Below are 15013 nucleotides of genomic sequence, written 5' to 3'. Positions count from 1 at the left end.
TTGGGTTCCTTCTTCCTCGCCTCCACTCCACAACGCCTGACAGAGTGCGCTTACATCAGCACCTGTTCTTGCCTTCTATGACGTCAACAGACTCTCAGCCGTATCTGCCGACGCCAGTAGCTACGGGCTTGGGGCTGTGCTGCTTCAGCTTCATGGCGCAGAGTGGAAACTTGTTGCCTACTGCTCTAGACGCCTCACGGAGGCTGAAACACGCTACGCACAAATCGAAAAGGAGTGTTTGGCAAGTGTTTGGGCCTGTGAGAAGTTTGATAAGTATCTATGTGGCTTAGATCGCTTCAGACTCGGGCTGAGGATGACACTAGCACTCACAGTGAAGTGGACTGCTACATAGCCACCGTGTTACAGGGCATTCCAGCGTCCCCAAGCCGAATGGAAAGCATTAAAGCAGCCACTGCAACGGATGTTGAACTACAGACTGTCATCACATACATACGCAGGGGTTGGCCTGCATACGGAGCTAGTGTGCCATTGAACATTAAAGCGTACATGAAAGTGAAAAATGAGCTATTGAGGCTGACGGCCTGGTTATGCAAGGCTGCAGAATTGTCATTCCAAAGTCACAGAGAACAGCCATCCTACACAAACTACATGAAGGGCACCAAGGCCTCACCAAGTGCAGGGATAGGGCTAATTCATCTGTGTGGTGGCCGGGGCTCTCCACTGAGCTAAAGAATGCAGTGCTGCAGTGCCACACATGTCTGGCACAAAGGCCAACACAGACAAGGGAGCCGCTCATCTCCACACCTTTGCCGGATCGTCCATGGCAAAGGATAGCACTGGATCTCTGTGAACACAACCGAAATAATTACCTTGTTGTGTCGGACTACTACTCACGTTTTCTGGAAATACTGCACCTACCATCCACGACCAGTGGCCAAGTTGTTCAGAAACTGAAGTCGACCTTTGCTAGGTTTGGGATCCCTGATGAGGTGGTGAGTGACAATGGCCCTCAGTTCTCCAGCTCTGAATTCCAGGCCTTTGCGAGAGAGATGGATTTCGCCCACATAACGTCTAGTCCCCACCACCCACAGGGAAATGGTCACGCGGAGAGGGCAGTACAGACTGCAAAGAAAATCCTCCGGCACAATGACCCACTGATAGCACTAATGTGCTATAGGTCTACTCCCTGTACCACTACAGGCTTCAGCCCAGCGGAACTTATTATGGGGAGGAAGATCAGGACAACCCTGCCTACCTTGGAGAAGAATCTTCAACCTAAATGGCCCAACAAAAGAGAGGTTAAACGAAGGGATGCTGGTCAGAAGGCCAAGCAGGCGTTCTACTACGACCACCGTCATGGTACTAAGCCCCTACCTCCACTCCATCCAGGGGATGCTGTCCTAACTAAGCTGGACCAGGAGAAGGCTTGGGCAACACCGGCCATCATCTCCAAGGAGAGCGTCACTCCGAGGTCCTATCTCGTTGCCACACCCCAAGGTGCGGTGCTGCGACGGAACCGCCGCCATCTCCGCCTCGAACCATCTCCACGAGCTATGCCACAACCCCTTCCAACACCCACTGTGGACACTGAGGAGCTGCCATCTCAGTGCGCTGGTGCGTCCACTCCAGAGACCCCACCTTTGGCCCCTAGTCTGGCCCCAACGCTTGCACCCACTCACGCCGACGTACCGGATCAGTTACGCACGAGATGCGGCCGGGTATGCAAGCCAGTCAAGAGGCTGGATCTGTAGACACTGGGGTAATGGGAGAGAAGGAAGGACTGGGGAGTGGGAATGTTGTATTGTTGCTTTTTTGCACTTATTTTTTGAGCTGCAACCAATACTGCTGTTACCTGGTTGAGTTAATTACCTTAAAGGTTTACCAGGTTTAATAAGTCCTGTTTTGTGGACACTGCCCTTCAGGCCGACAGTAAGCCAATTGTGCCCGGTCCTTAAGAGAACCGACCAGAGGCTATTATAGTGTCACATGTAGGGATGGGTACCGGTATCCGGTGCCATGATGGCACCGATTCTGACATAAACGGTAGTAACCAGACCGAAAAGCAGCGCACATTTCGGTGCTTTATTTCGGTGCTTTTTTTTCCTGAGCTGTGATACACTTTCTTCTTCCTTACATTTGTATTGGCGGTTGGCAAACAACTGAAAGGTGCATTACCGCCACCAACTGGTATGGAATGACACACTTTAGATTCTAGCCAATCATTTTACGTTTCCGAGGATAGTAGGCAGGTCCAGGTACGTACGTTCTTTTAGAGCAGAGCTACAGATTAAAAATGCCCAAGGCGAAGCGGTCAAAGTCTGGCTGTACTTCACAGCAAAAGATGCAAACTCAGCAGCTGCAACAAGTGCTTTAAGCTGATACTGTGATACTGTCAAAGGAGGTAACACCTCAAATCCGATGAAACACCTGGCGATGCATAGCGCTTTTTTTTTAAAGTGGAGAAATGCGCCGTATTTGATAGCTTGCTGTGAGACCTCACGCCGAGCACATCTACTGTGGGTGTGGTGCCTGTTATCGGACCCGGAGTTAGCAACATCCCCCAAGAACCGGAAGAGTAGAATCCTGGCCTCTAGCCCTGCCAGTGTAGCAGAAATGATGACAGATGATGATGCAGCAGCAGCCGTTCTTCTCTGCGTGAGTAGCTTAATGTTGTTTGTGTGTAATTTATGTTGAGTAGGCTAACCATGTTATTACATTAATGCATGTAAGGTAAACTAGCAAACACCGTTGTAGTTACATGTGGCTGTCTTCTTGTTTGATGGCAGATACTCCCTTCACCCTGGCCAAAAAAGCTAAAATGACAAAAGAAAAAGTGGAAAACAGCTAAACATGAGAGGTTTTTTGGCCAATTTTGTGTTCTCCATTCTTTAAGCACCGGTTTGAGCACCGTTTAAGCACCGGCACCGTTTCAAAAGTACCGGTTTGGCACCGGTATCGGATAAAACCTAAACGATACCCTTCCCTAGTCACATGTTATCATTGTGTCGTTGCTGTTCTATTTGGGGTTTGTTATTGGAAATAACATGAAAAGGGGGGGGGGGGGGAGATGTCATATACTGGGTTGCCTGTGTCGAGCGGGTGGTGTTGCGGCTTTACGCCAACATGACATGCTTTGTGGCAGGACTGTCTATGTGCAGTTCTTCTCTTAGTTGCCACACCCGTTGTTGTGCTGTTATAACCCATGCTGGATACACGTTCAATAAAGCAGCATCATAAGAAAGCTACTGAGTGGTCATTCTACAGTGATGTGTAAAGTTTATCTTGCCTGGCTGGGCAGCTCTCTGGGTGCTCAGCACCCCCAAAGCTCTGATCCTAGAATCGCCCCTGGATGTAACTACAGCCCAGCCCATGGAGCAGTATATGAATGACTAACCTCGTATTGTGGATGGATTATCTCAGTTGTTCTCCTGGCTGAAGTTTGGTCCTTTTACAACATCCTGCCATGCGATTACATTTGTTCCTGACCACCGAGAACACTCACGTTAACTTTTATCGAGTGGAAAAAAAGTTAGCTTGTTTATATTATGCTAACATAGCTGTGTCGCTAGCGGTCACGTAGCACATCATTATATACCAGCTAGCCAAACTTCAGTAACCCTACAAACGTCACTGCTGTTTAGTTTTCTGTCTTCATTTATGTTGGAAGTGATAACAGAGCTGTACGTTTTAATTTGTTTCCAAAACCCCGCAGTCAGGACATGCTATAGTGTATTTAGATAGAAGCTAGCGAGCTAACTTTCTGCTAACTTCTAACTCCGTTAAATGTCATAAATTCCGTTTTCATGGATGCCTGGATGTTAAACTCAATTGTACACCTGGTAAAGCAGAACGCTGATCATTTTATTAAAGATGAAAGACTTTAGACAGTTTTCAACTCTCAGTAATGCCATAGTGATCATTTGATATATGGACCTGCAGCGGTCCTACTGGATAGTGAACAATGGTGCTGTTAAATCACTGCACATGAGTGAATGAGTTTGCACTTGGTCCTGAATCCACCAGCGAGCCTCTCTCATTTCATATATACTAAAAACCACTCTGCTGCTCTCTGGCAAGGAATGGTGGTGGTAGATATCAGTTTAAATACTGCATTGATTCCTGATAGAAGAGACCACGACCACCACTTCATTTACACAGACACGTCAGAGAGAGAAAGCGAGAGGAGGGAGCGTGTGGAAGTGGTCAGCTTCTGGGCTGACAGTGAGTTAAAAACCGGTAAACTCTGAGTGACTTTCAGAAAGCCTGGACAACTACTTGCCAGGACCACTTTAAAAATTATAAGAAAGTTTGTGACTCATTTGAAGCGAAACATAAAGACTCCACTCAAGACTTTTGCACTATATTTAGAGGCAGTAAGCAGTACATAAATTCTATCAAGTTACAATTCGACGTGAACTGGCTTGAGACCAGAGAAAATGAAACAAGAAATAGGATTTTTGTTTATTATTATGTTTTAATCTCGATTCCTTCCTTTTTTACTTCCGCCCTTAGACTTGAAAGCCCCGCCCTGCTGTCCGTCTCTCACACACAGAGAAAGTGTGACGCTGTAACGCGTTGAGGGAAAATGACATATGAAGGCACAGTAAAGGGGTGAGGTGCAGTTTTCTCCTCCTACAAACGGGCTCATTTCTCTGCCATTCAAAGGGAAGTAAGTGCAGACCTTCCGAGGACAAAGACAACTTCTGCAGGTTTTCAAAGCATCTCCAAAGGTATGTGATGGTTATATTTATGGTTGAAGCTGCAAACGTGACTGGAAGGCGTCCGGTCACAGTCGTGTCGAAACTTAAATATGCATGCTATTAGTGTGTTTTTACTCCGAGCTCCGTGACCGATAAACAGGGACGTCACGAACCTTTCGCTGTCTAAATTCGGACTATTAGCTGAGGTTAATGGCGGACCACGAAACATTCAGACACATGTCGAATAAAAAAGCATTTTTTGGGGGGCGGAGGGTTATAACACTGACCCAAAGTGAACGAATCCTAAACAGACTGAAGTTTGCTGAAAGCTGACTTTATGGGTGAACTTTTGTGTGGCATTATGGGTCATCGGGCTCGGTATAACAGGCTTGTTGACACGCCTTTATCTTCTGTGATGCTACGACACGCGTGAACAACCCGCGAGGAGCCTGAGGAATCACCTGATTTTGTTGTGTTATACAGCTGTAACACCGTCTGATGACTGCAGCGCTCTCACTTTTCAAAGAGGCAAAGATGCTGCCTTGAGCCAACAGTGCTGACTTGGGGAATAGTCTTAATAAAAGATGATGGCTGAGGGCAGAGGTGGGCTTGACCACTGTGGGCTGGCACTGGCAGAAGTAGATATGGAGTGGAAGTGGGCTTTGGCAAGCGCGCTAAATCGGATACGATACAGAGAAGATTAGCATGGCCCCTGCGCAAGGAAGTGGGCTTGAATATACTCAGATGGAAAACATGATAAGGTGATAAAATATATTTCTCTTCTCAGTGTGGTCTTATTTGGCAGCGGTTAGAACAGAGGTGTTTCGTCAGCAGAGCAAACAGTACTCACCCTGTCAAATCTAAACAGATACAAATGAATGCAACAAAGGAATTTAGGGCCACATTTAGAACACATATTATCGATCGTTTTGTGAATAAAGTTGTAAGATGCCTGTTGTATCACAAGATGGATCAATTTGTTTCACTAACTCGTCTATACAAGGCATTTTGTAGAGGGTACAGCAGCCGTGGCTGTTTGTCTTGGAACAACTGTGATCTCCACATTTGGACTTTTTTCTTGAAATAAACTTCTTCATTACACGAGGGTTTAAACATCAGTATCCTTGCATCGGTCCATTACCAGCCCTTTCATTTTGTACAAATCCAGCCAAATTTGTGTGCGTATTCCTTCTGAGAAGACGGCAGCTCTGACCATGTCTGGTCTAAAAACCAGGCAGGTTGAGCAGCTGCTCAGATTAGCATCTATGAGAATAACTGAATGTAATATGTTTAACCAGCGTTTAATCCCCTGTAGATATTGACTGTTAACCACACTACTCAAGCCTTTTAATTTAGCATTTTTTTCTTTTTTAAATTAATATATTTTATTATACTTATTCTCCTTTAGTCTCAGCTGACTGCAGGTTTCCCCAATTTTTAAACAGCCCATTTGTATAAATACTGAAACTAGTTACCTCACAGCACATTGTTAGTCAGTGGGCTGGTTTTAGTCATTATGTAAGTGTCCTGTTTATAAGGTTGGGGAAAACTTAAGAGGTCACCTGGATGAGTGACGAAACGTTTCTCCCGCTGAAAGCATCCAGAGAACAGAATCAACCTTTTGGGGATGGTGTTTTATTGCTTTCTTCCGTCTCTGTTTGACTCTCTGTACCAGTGGATTAGACCCCTACAGTTCTTTATTTTGGCATCGCCAAGGCTAACTTGGAATAGACTTGAAATTCAGGATAATAAGAGGACAGGCGTGCCTCATTGTCTGAATAAAACCACTAAGTGTTTGAACTTTGTGAAGGCTCTCTGATGCCACTTCCATTTCTTACAATTGATACAAAATACTTTAGTCTATCCTGCACTGACCTGGCCTTTACAGCACGACTGATTTATTCTATCAAGGTGACCGCTAATGTAGGGGTGGGCGATATAAACGATTTAAGATAGAAACGATATAAATTTGGCCAACGATAGAGATTTTGACTATATTGCTCTATCGCGATAGGGCATGTTGATGATGTCATCAAGCTGCGCCTGTTTTGGTCGAAAGCAGCGCAGCGCGGCTACAACCATTATCATCTGCAAATTATGCCGACAGTCATAGCAAAGAGATGAAGCACTTTTGAAATATTGGGAAAGCCAAGAACTGCGCTTCCTCCACTTCCGTAACATTGATTCATTAATGTTGAATTCTCTCCAGCTGCTCTGTTCCCATGTTGTTGCAGTATATTAATAACTAACCTCGTATTGTGGATGAATAATCTCAGTTGTTCTCCTGACTGAAGTTTGGCCCGTGTATAGCATCCTGCTATGCGATTGCATTTGTCCCTGACCACCAGAATCCATCACATTAACTTTTATCGAGTGGAAAAAAAGTTGGCGTTCATCCTCCAGCTTCACTGTGCTAATGTTATGCTAACATAGCTGTTTTGCTAGCAATCACGTAGCACAAGATTATTTACCAGCTAGTCCAACTTCAGTAACCCTGCAAACGCCACTGCTGTTTAGTTTTCTGTCTTCATTTATGTTGGAAGTGATAGCAGAGCTGTACGTTTGAATTAGTTTCAGAAATCTCTCAGTCAGAACATGATATGAAATGTTTAGCTGGAAACTAGCGAGCTAACTTCCTGTTAACTTGTAACTCCGTTAAATTTAATAAATTCTGTTTTCATGGACGTAAAACTTAATTGTTGCACCTGGTAAAGCAGCAACGCTGATGATTTAATTAAAGATGAAAGAATTTAGACCTTTTTTTAACTCTCAGTGTTCGTTTGACTTTGGGACCTGAAGCGGAGGAAGTTTAGGACCCAGATTACTCCTGAAGCTCCTCACTACTGCAGCGTAATGCTCTGATAATCCATCAAGCAGTGCGGCTTACCAAAGTTGTACTAAAACATTTTTTAACAGATTTCTGCAGCCAAAATCAGTTCGAGGTCAGTAAGCACAACCAGAATTCATACATAAGGCACACTCTCGATTTTTGAGAAAATTAAAGAATTGTAAGTGTGTCTTATAGTGTGGAAAATACGTTATACAGAAGAAAAGAATATATCGTGATATATATCGTTACCGCATGTGTTTCAAATTATATCGCGATATGGATTTTAAGCCATATCGCCCAGCCCTACCTCAGCCCTACCCAGCCTTACGCTAATGCACATTAATGACACAACTTAACACCTGCTCATCCTGTGGCCTGATGCATTAGACCTCATCACTGTTACTAATAAAGTAGCAAATACCTTTTGAAGGAATGCTGTTCACGTGTCCAGAAGAGTTCAGGAAACTTGGAAAATAAATGCTAAGGTTGTGCACCTTACTAGGACTTTGTTTTTGGTTTTTTTCTTGTCGCTTATCTGTATCGTGCTCTGTGTGTGTTTGGTTGCGATGAGAAGAAGTGACATTCCCCAGAGTGAGGTTTGTAGTTCCTGTCCTCTAGAGGGGTGATGTATCTCTATTTTTACCTGGCTGTATTACCATGGTAACATACTCTGACCACATAACCAGGTCATGTTCAGATTTTTTGTTTAAACTTGTCTCCAGGTGCCACGTTTCAAGCTTCTTACATTTCAAGTATTTTTAAAGTACAATGTAGATTCTTTTTTATTTCCATTGTTGGGGAGTGCATTTTAAAAGTGCGAGCTGGTAACTCGTGCATTACTAAAAGCACTGAATGAAGCATGGCAGAGCTCCTTCCTACTCTTAATGAATTTTAGGCCACAGGTCACATTTACCTGTACAGTTATTCTGTGCACTTTAAGGACTTTCTTTATCAGCTTTATCTTTCTGATATCCATGGTCAGTTTATAACATCCTTTTCCCTGCATGCTGCTAGATACAGTTACACCAGCTGCATGTGAACATTTTACGGTCAAAGAACTTTGACTTCAACATCTTCAAAGACGTGTGCAGCAGAAAGCGATCAAGAGATTAAAGCATGCAACACATCACAGCACATATCATGTTTGAAAGTTGCCACAAAAGGAAATTCATGAGACCCCCCCTTGGTGTCTGCTGCCCATATCCTGACAGGTTATGATACTGTGTGTAGACAGGATGCTGATTAGTTGAAAAACTACCCGGAGCAAGAGCAGCGTTAACCACAGTCAGCAGAGAGACCTTGACAGATGGCAGTGGACAGTTTTCATCATTTTTAACACTTTCCTTTACTTTTGTGCAGCTAAGATAGAAGAGCAACCAACATTTTTATTAAAACATGTAAACATGATGCAGAGCTTTGCAGAGCCAGAGCGCCAGCTGGTTATTGAATGGATTTTCAAAATAAGAGCGAGGTCCACTGAAGTAATGTGCATGGATGTTTGGTTCTTGTGTGTAGACAGCTGTACACTATGCGTTCAGCACAAGTGGCTTTGGTTATAAATGTGTTTAACTAGGATTTACTGTGCACCGTATTCATTAACCAACAAAGGACTCTGTGTTTGTGTTAGTCTGCCTGATGGCGTCCAACAGCTGCATCAATGTTGAGTTTTTGGATACAGCTGAGGATTCCTTCTACTTTGGAGGTAAAAGGCATTTTATACTTTCTCAGTAGTTGCCCAGTCTGTACATTTAATAATGTCATTATTATAGGTTAATTATACAGTTATTTAAATTTTATTTCTATTGTCTTTTTTTCAAAATGTGAACGCGTCCTCTGAAAATCTAAAAGTGGTTCCACCGGGTAAAGGATTTTAATATTTCTCTTATTTAATTTCATTTTAGAATATGATAGAAGAGTAGTATTGTGAGGCATGATGTGAAGGTCATTGTCGTGTTGTTCTCTCAAAAATACAGATTTGGAGGAGGATGATTTCAGAAAGGCAAAAGAGCATCATTGGTCCATTGAGAGCAAGAACAGATACCTGATTTTAAACCAAGAAGACACATTCGTGCTCGAGACCTGCTGTGGTAAGACAGAGTTCTTCTTGTTGTTATGGTTACTGACTTTTCAGTTTGGTTGAACTTGGCAGGGCTCAGTAGGTAGAGTGGTGGCCCCATGATCACAAGGGCAGGGGTTCGATACCCCTGAGCAAAGGTACTGTCCCTACACACTGCTCCCCAGGTGCCCAATAATCAATATCAATAAAGTATTTCAAAAAAACTTTGTGGTTTTAATTTAGCATTTCCACAAACAAAAAGTTTGTGGAGCTGCAGTTTGGTCTGTCCTGTTTTGCACACAGAACAAACACAGACACATATAGATGAACAGAACAGCAGTATATCATCACCTTTGTTCTTTAAAACAAGACATAGCTGAATGACATGCTGCTCTTGCTTGTCCTTGTTTCCTCTTCAGAGAAGAAACTCTGCGTCAGGTCCTATTGGAGCTCTACTGTAAACGATCAAACCCATAAGGAAAAGTTGCCAGTCATGATCTATGCCCAAAAGAATGACCAGACAATGGTGGTATGTTATAAGGAGCACAAAATTCAAGCTGTACCAATGGTAAGTACAAAAAAATCACGAGTTGGTTTTAGTGCACTCGCAGTTATTCTGATATTCATCTCATTTCACATTAAAAACAAAAAGATAACATCTGTACTGGAAGCATTTTGCTCAATGCTGACATTCAAAGTTAATCAGCAGTATACTCTATGTGTATCTCTGAGGTTTGGCCTGTGCTGCAGAAAACTGGGCAGTCTGATGGTTTAGATAATAATAAGAATCCAGTATATCAGTAACTGTGTGATTTTACTGGCCCACAAAAACCTTTTATTTTTATATTTTTAAAAACAGTTTAATTACCGCCACACCCGCCATAGGGATGTACTTTTTTTTAAACAAGTATTTATTACACTTTGTCACAAGAGTTGGAAGTCCTAACAGAAATAAAATATGCATATAAATTATATCAGTATTTAATGTAATGCGGTTAATGCTGCCTGATATACAAATATATTACCAGAAATATTGACACACCCATTCAAATCACTGCATTCAGGAACTCAGCCACAAAGTGGTAGGCCACAGAAAATGACAGAGCAGGTTCAATGGATTTTGAGGCATATAGTGCCTCCAAACTTCATGTGACTGTCAGATTAGCTGAAGAGCAGTGTGTAGAGAGCTTCATGGAATGGGTTTCCATGAAACGTCTTGATGCAGGCTCAATCATCCGGGTAAGTAAATCCCCAAAAGTTGATTCTGTTCATCTGGACGTAGAGTTTTCAGTCGGAGAAACGTCACAATGTGAATGGTACTCATGGCCATTGATCAGTGGTCTTTGATCAATGAGCTTTGATCAGTGGTTGTTGATCAATGGTCATGAGAATTTGCATAATTAAGATTAAGGAACTGACCTCCCAGCCCATTGTTCCTTCAGTGGGCTGGTTTTAGTCTTTGTGCAAATGTCCTGTTTATAAGATTGAAACCTGCAGTCAGCTGAGACTGAAGACGTCACCTGATGATGACGAAACGTTTCTCCCACAAAACGCTACGTCCAGATGAACAGAATCAACTTTTGGGGGTTTCCATGAAGATGAAGGAGACTGTGGAGTGGGGTTGTTGTCCACGATTGAGTCCGGCACCTTAGTTCTAATCAAAGGAACTTTCACAGACATCTCATCCAAAATGAGTCTCTGACCTCACAAAGGAACTCTTTAGCAAGCCAAGACATTTTGGACATTTTAACGCTCTTAATTTTGTGGTAACAGTTTGGGGATGACCCTTCCTGTTCCAACATGATTGCACAGTAGTAGGATCCATAAAGACCTTGCTGAGGGAGTTTGGAAGAACTTGACTGGCATGCACAGATTTCTGACCTCAACTTGACAGAACACCTTTGGGATGAATTAGAGCAGAGACTGTGAGGCAGGCCTCATCAGCATTAGTTTCTGGGCTCACAAATGCACTTCTGGAACAATGGTAAAAAAACAAAACAAAAAACAATTCCCACCTTAATCTTGGGGGTAGTTGCTATAGCTGCAAAGAGTTACCTGACATCATATTGAAACCTATGGATTAAAGGTATGTGTCAATTCATAGGCCACGTCCTTCGAAGACAGAGTGCGAGGCTGAGAAATTGGCCGTACCATGTACCATTCACAGAGAGTTGGGGAATGTTGGGGAATGGCTGCAATCATCTTTCAATGATTAGGATGTACACATCTGTACATCTGTCACCAATGCTGTGATTGCAGCCATTCCCCAACTCTCTGTGAATGGGACTCATGGCCATTGATCAGTGGTCGTTGATCAATGGTCATGAGAATTTGGATAATTAAGATTAAGGAACTGACCTCCCAGCCCATTGTTCCTATTGTACTGTTTACAAGATTGAAACCTGCAGTCAGCTGAGACTGAAGAAGTCACCTGGATGATGACGAAACGTTTCTCCCACAAAACGCAACATCCAGACGAACAGAATCAACTTTTGGAGATTTACTGTCCTGGATGACTGAGCATGCATCAAGACGAAATTCTGGGATAGGTTTGGCCACGAAGGATACACCCAACCCATCCTTCAAATTTTAGGAGGTGACGGACGCATTTGTTGGCCGCACTTGGAGCAGCCTTCGTCGCCTGGCTGTGACATAATCGGCCTTCAAATGCCGCCTCTGAAGGATGCAGCCCCTTAAGAATGGGATGTCACTCAAGTTCATATGTATGTATGATAGCAGTTGAGCCAATGTATGGTGTACATTATACTTTACAATCATCTTTCATGTGTAAGTTGATCAGGATCAACCAAACTGATATTAAGTGACAAACACCAGGGCTCGCAAAATCGCTAGCCCGACGTCCCGGGGCTAGCGATTTTTCCAGTCGGGCTACCAAAATCTGTCTCTGCCCGTTGTGCTATCATAGGAAGGACAAATATATGTCAATGCTTTTGCATTCTTTGGGAAATGTAGCTGGGTAATTATGTCATTGGCATCGGTGAGCCACTGTCAATATGTGACACATTGAAATCGCGTTTGAATTTGCAATCACGCGAACTGTGTATAGAGAGCGACAGTACTGATTGGTGAGTGATGATAATTTGCGCACCAATTCCTCTGACATCGTCTTATCAATCGTTAGCTTACTATGCAAACATGACAAGTGAAATCTCCCGCAGCTTAAACATGTGAGAGGTTGATCGCACAGAGAGTCGCTGAGCGTTATGTGAGTGCGTGTGTAAAAGCAGCAGGATATATATTTTAGTTCTGCTGAGCCAAATAAGACAGGTCAGGGTGAAGAAGTGACAGCCAAAGAAAAGCTTACCACAAAACAGAAAAGTTATGACAAATCAGACTATAAGGCAAAAAGAAAGTGCAGCTTTATGGTTTCATGGACAAAAGAATTTCTGTGGCTGCAATATGACGAGCTAAATAACCAGGGCTGCACATAAGTGGTCCGCAGGTGCGCATTCGCTGTCAAAATAAAAAACACGCACAAGATAAGAAGTTGCAACGCGTGTTTGTGTACATAAGATTTTGTGGAGGAGGACAGACATTTGTTTAGAACTCTTAAAGATGTTGAAGAAGCTCCTTTAAGCAATTACTGTGGTGTTCCTCCACCTCCAAAGAAATGTCAGGAGTCCGAACCACAAAAGAAGCGTATTCTCGGAAAAGTGGTTGCAGGAGGTGAGCTGGCTTCAAACAAATGATGAACGCACAGAGATGTGGTGCAGAATGTGCCGTGAAAATCCCACTCTAGGACAAAAACAGGCTTTTATATGGACGCAAACGCGCGTTGCAACCTCTTATCTGGTGCGCGTCTTTTATTTTGACAGCGAATGCGCACATGCGGACCACTTATGTGCACCCGTGTAAATAACATAATGTTCTGCCGGCTGTGTTGTTGGTTTTCCCTCGATTTCTGAGTCAACAAGCGCCTTTGTTACTGGGACCAGTCATTTTAAGAAAGGCCCCCATTAGAACCCATGAGAAATGCAAGAAATGCATTATTGCTCAGTCTGCAATATCTTTCCCAGAACAAACACCAATTGCAAATAACAAACTAAAAATAAACCTGAAAAATCTGTTTAGAACAGCTACTATGTTGCACAGAGTGAACTACCACTGGCACAATGTAGCAGTCTTTGCAAACTTCAAAAAGCAAATGGCCTCGATCTTGGTTCCACTTGCCTCTTACCTGTGACTTCAGTGGAAATTTCAGATTGAGGATCTGACACAGACTGATTCATGTTCACAGTTCTTACAAGTTCATAGAAATTTCTGTTCAATTAGAACCAAGTATTTGAGTTGATGATTGTAATTTTTATACAATGTTGTAATTTGTGTTTCAACTATTTTTTGATTAATGTTTTGTTTCCGTTACAATATTATACTTTAATGTATAATATTGTAATGGAAACAAAACAGGAAACAAAATTGTTCTCTTTTTATTCGGGCTACTTAAATTTATTTTGGGCTACCAAAAACTGAAGAGTCCCTGCCCGAAGGGCTACCAGGGAGTTTGAAATTTTGCGAGCCCTGAACACATACTGAACATTTGATACAGTAAAAACTTCAAAAGAAAACAACAGTTTAATCTCCATGTGTGAAAGGTCCACTATACTTGATCTGCTGTGCATCAGGATGAAACAGGGATTGTTACTCTTTTTCTCCTTATGTCTGTCCATAGACGCCACCCACAGACATCCGTGGAACGAATCACCAGGCTTTGTTCTACCAGACGCGCCTTCCTGGAACTAAGAAGTATAAGTTTGTGTTCTCAGTAGATTCCAGCAAAGTTCTTGGAGTTGTGGGTGAAAACAGTTGTTATAAACTGACCCTGCTTTCTGAAGGTGATGAGGTTGATACGAGAGTTCTGTTTGAGTGCAAATAATTAAAGAAGTCTAAATAATGAAGAAAAAGTCATCTGACTTGACTGAATGCAGATATCCGATGTAACAACTTCTTAAAGTCATAACTCAGAGTCACTCTGTGATTTAAATGGAACAAATCTGATCTTAAACCATTTGGAACCTCAACGTGCTCCCTGTTGTATCATTCTAAGATTAAAATGTGTCCATCCATAAATCTTTAGTTAAAGGCAGCTTTGAAATGAGTTTTATCTCATTTGGGATTTTGTTAGTATTCAGTTAATCATTGGACATTGTGAGGTTGGACCCATGCATGTTTGGTTTGGGCCAGTGTAACCTCAGATTGAACCCAAAATTAGAACTATAAGCTCATACAACAATCTAGCTATTAGCATTTGTACATAAGAATAAAGGCTTTGTACTTCTTTCATTGTGTTTCTTGTTTTGTCATGAGTGGTGTACTTCAAAGAAAGTTGAAAACGGCCAGGCTCTGTTAGCATGAGCTAGCTCGACTAATCCCCGTCAGAGATGACGGGTAAGACGACAAACACGTCAGAGGAAATCTGTAAATCCTATAAAAATAAAAGGCAACACC

At 42.7% G+C, this 15013-nt stretch overlaps 1 protein-coding gene and 1 non-coding gene across 2 annotated transcripts; both read left to right on the top strand.

Moving 5' to 3' along the window:
• Positions 1-4495: 4495 nt before the first annotated feature.
• LOC148106454 (uncharacterized) lies at positions 4496-14848 on the top strand. Its single transcript, XM_087841304.1, has 6 exons — positions 4496-4691; positions 9119-9193; positions 9340-9351; positions 9465-9578; positions 9967-10115; positions 14238-14848. The coding sequence occupies exons 2-6, from the start codon at positions 9127-9129 to the stop codon at positions 14439-14441; spliced, it is 546 nt and encodes a 181-aa protein (XP_087697430.1). The 5' UTR covers positions 4496-4691; positions 9119-9126; the 3' UTR covers positions 14442-14848.
• LOC148106455 (U6 spliceosomal RNA) lies at positions 5319-5420 on the top strand. Its single transcript, XR_015719493.1, has one exon. It is a non-coding gene; the product is annotated as a U6 spliceosomal RNA (small nuclear RNA).
• Positions 14849-15013: the final 165 nt, after the last annotated feature.

Source organism: Neolamprologus brichardi, chromosome 1 (assembly GCF_056152115.1).
Source record: "Neolamprologus brichardi isolate AB-2024 chromosome 1, ASM5615211v1, whole genome shotgun sequence".
NCBI classification, from domain to species: Eukaryota; Metazoa; Chordata; class Actinopteri; order Cichliformes; family Cichlidae; genus Neolamprologus; species Neolamprologus brichardi.
Note: the sequence above shows the minus strand (reverse complement) of the source record. Positions and strands in the feature narration are given on the sequence as shown.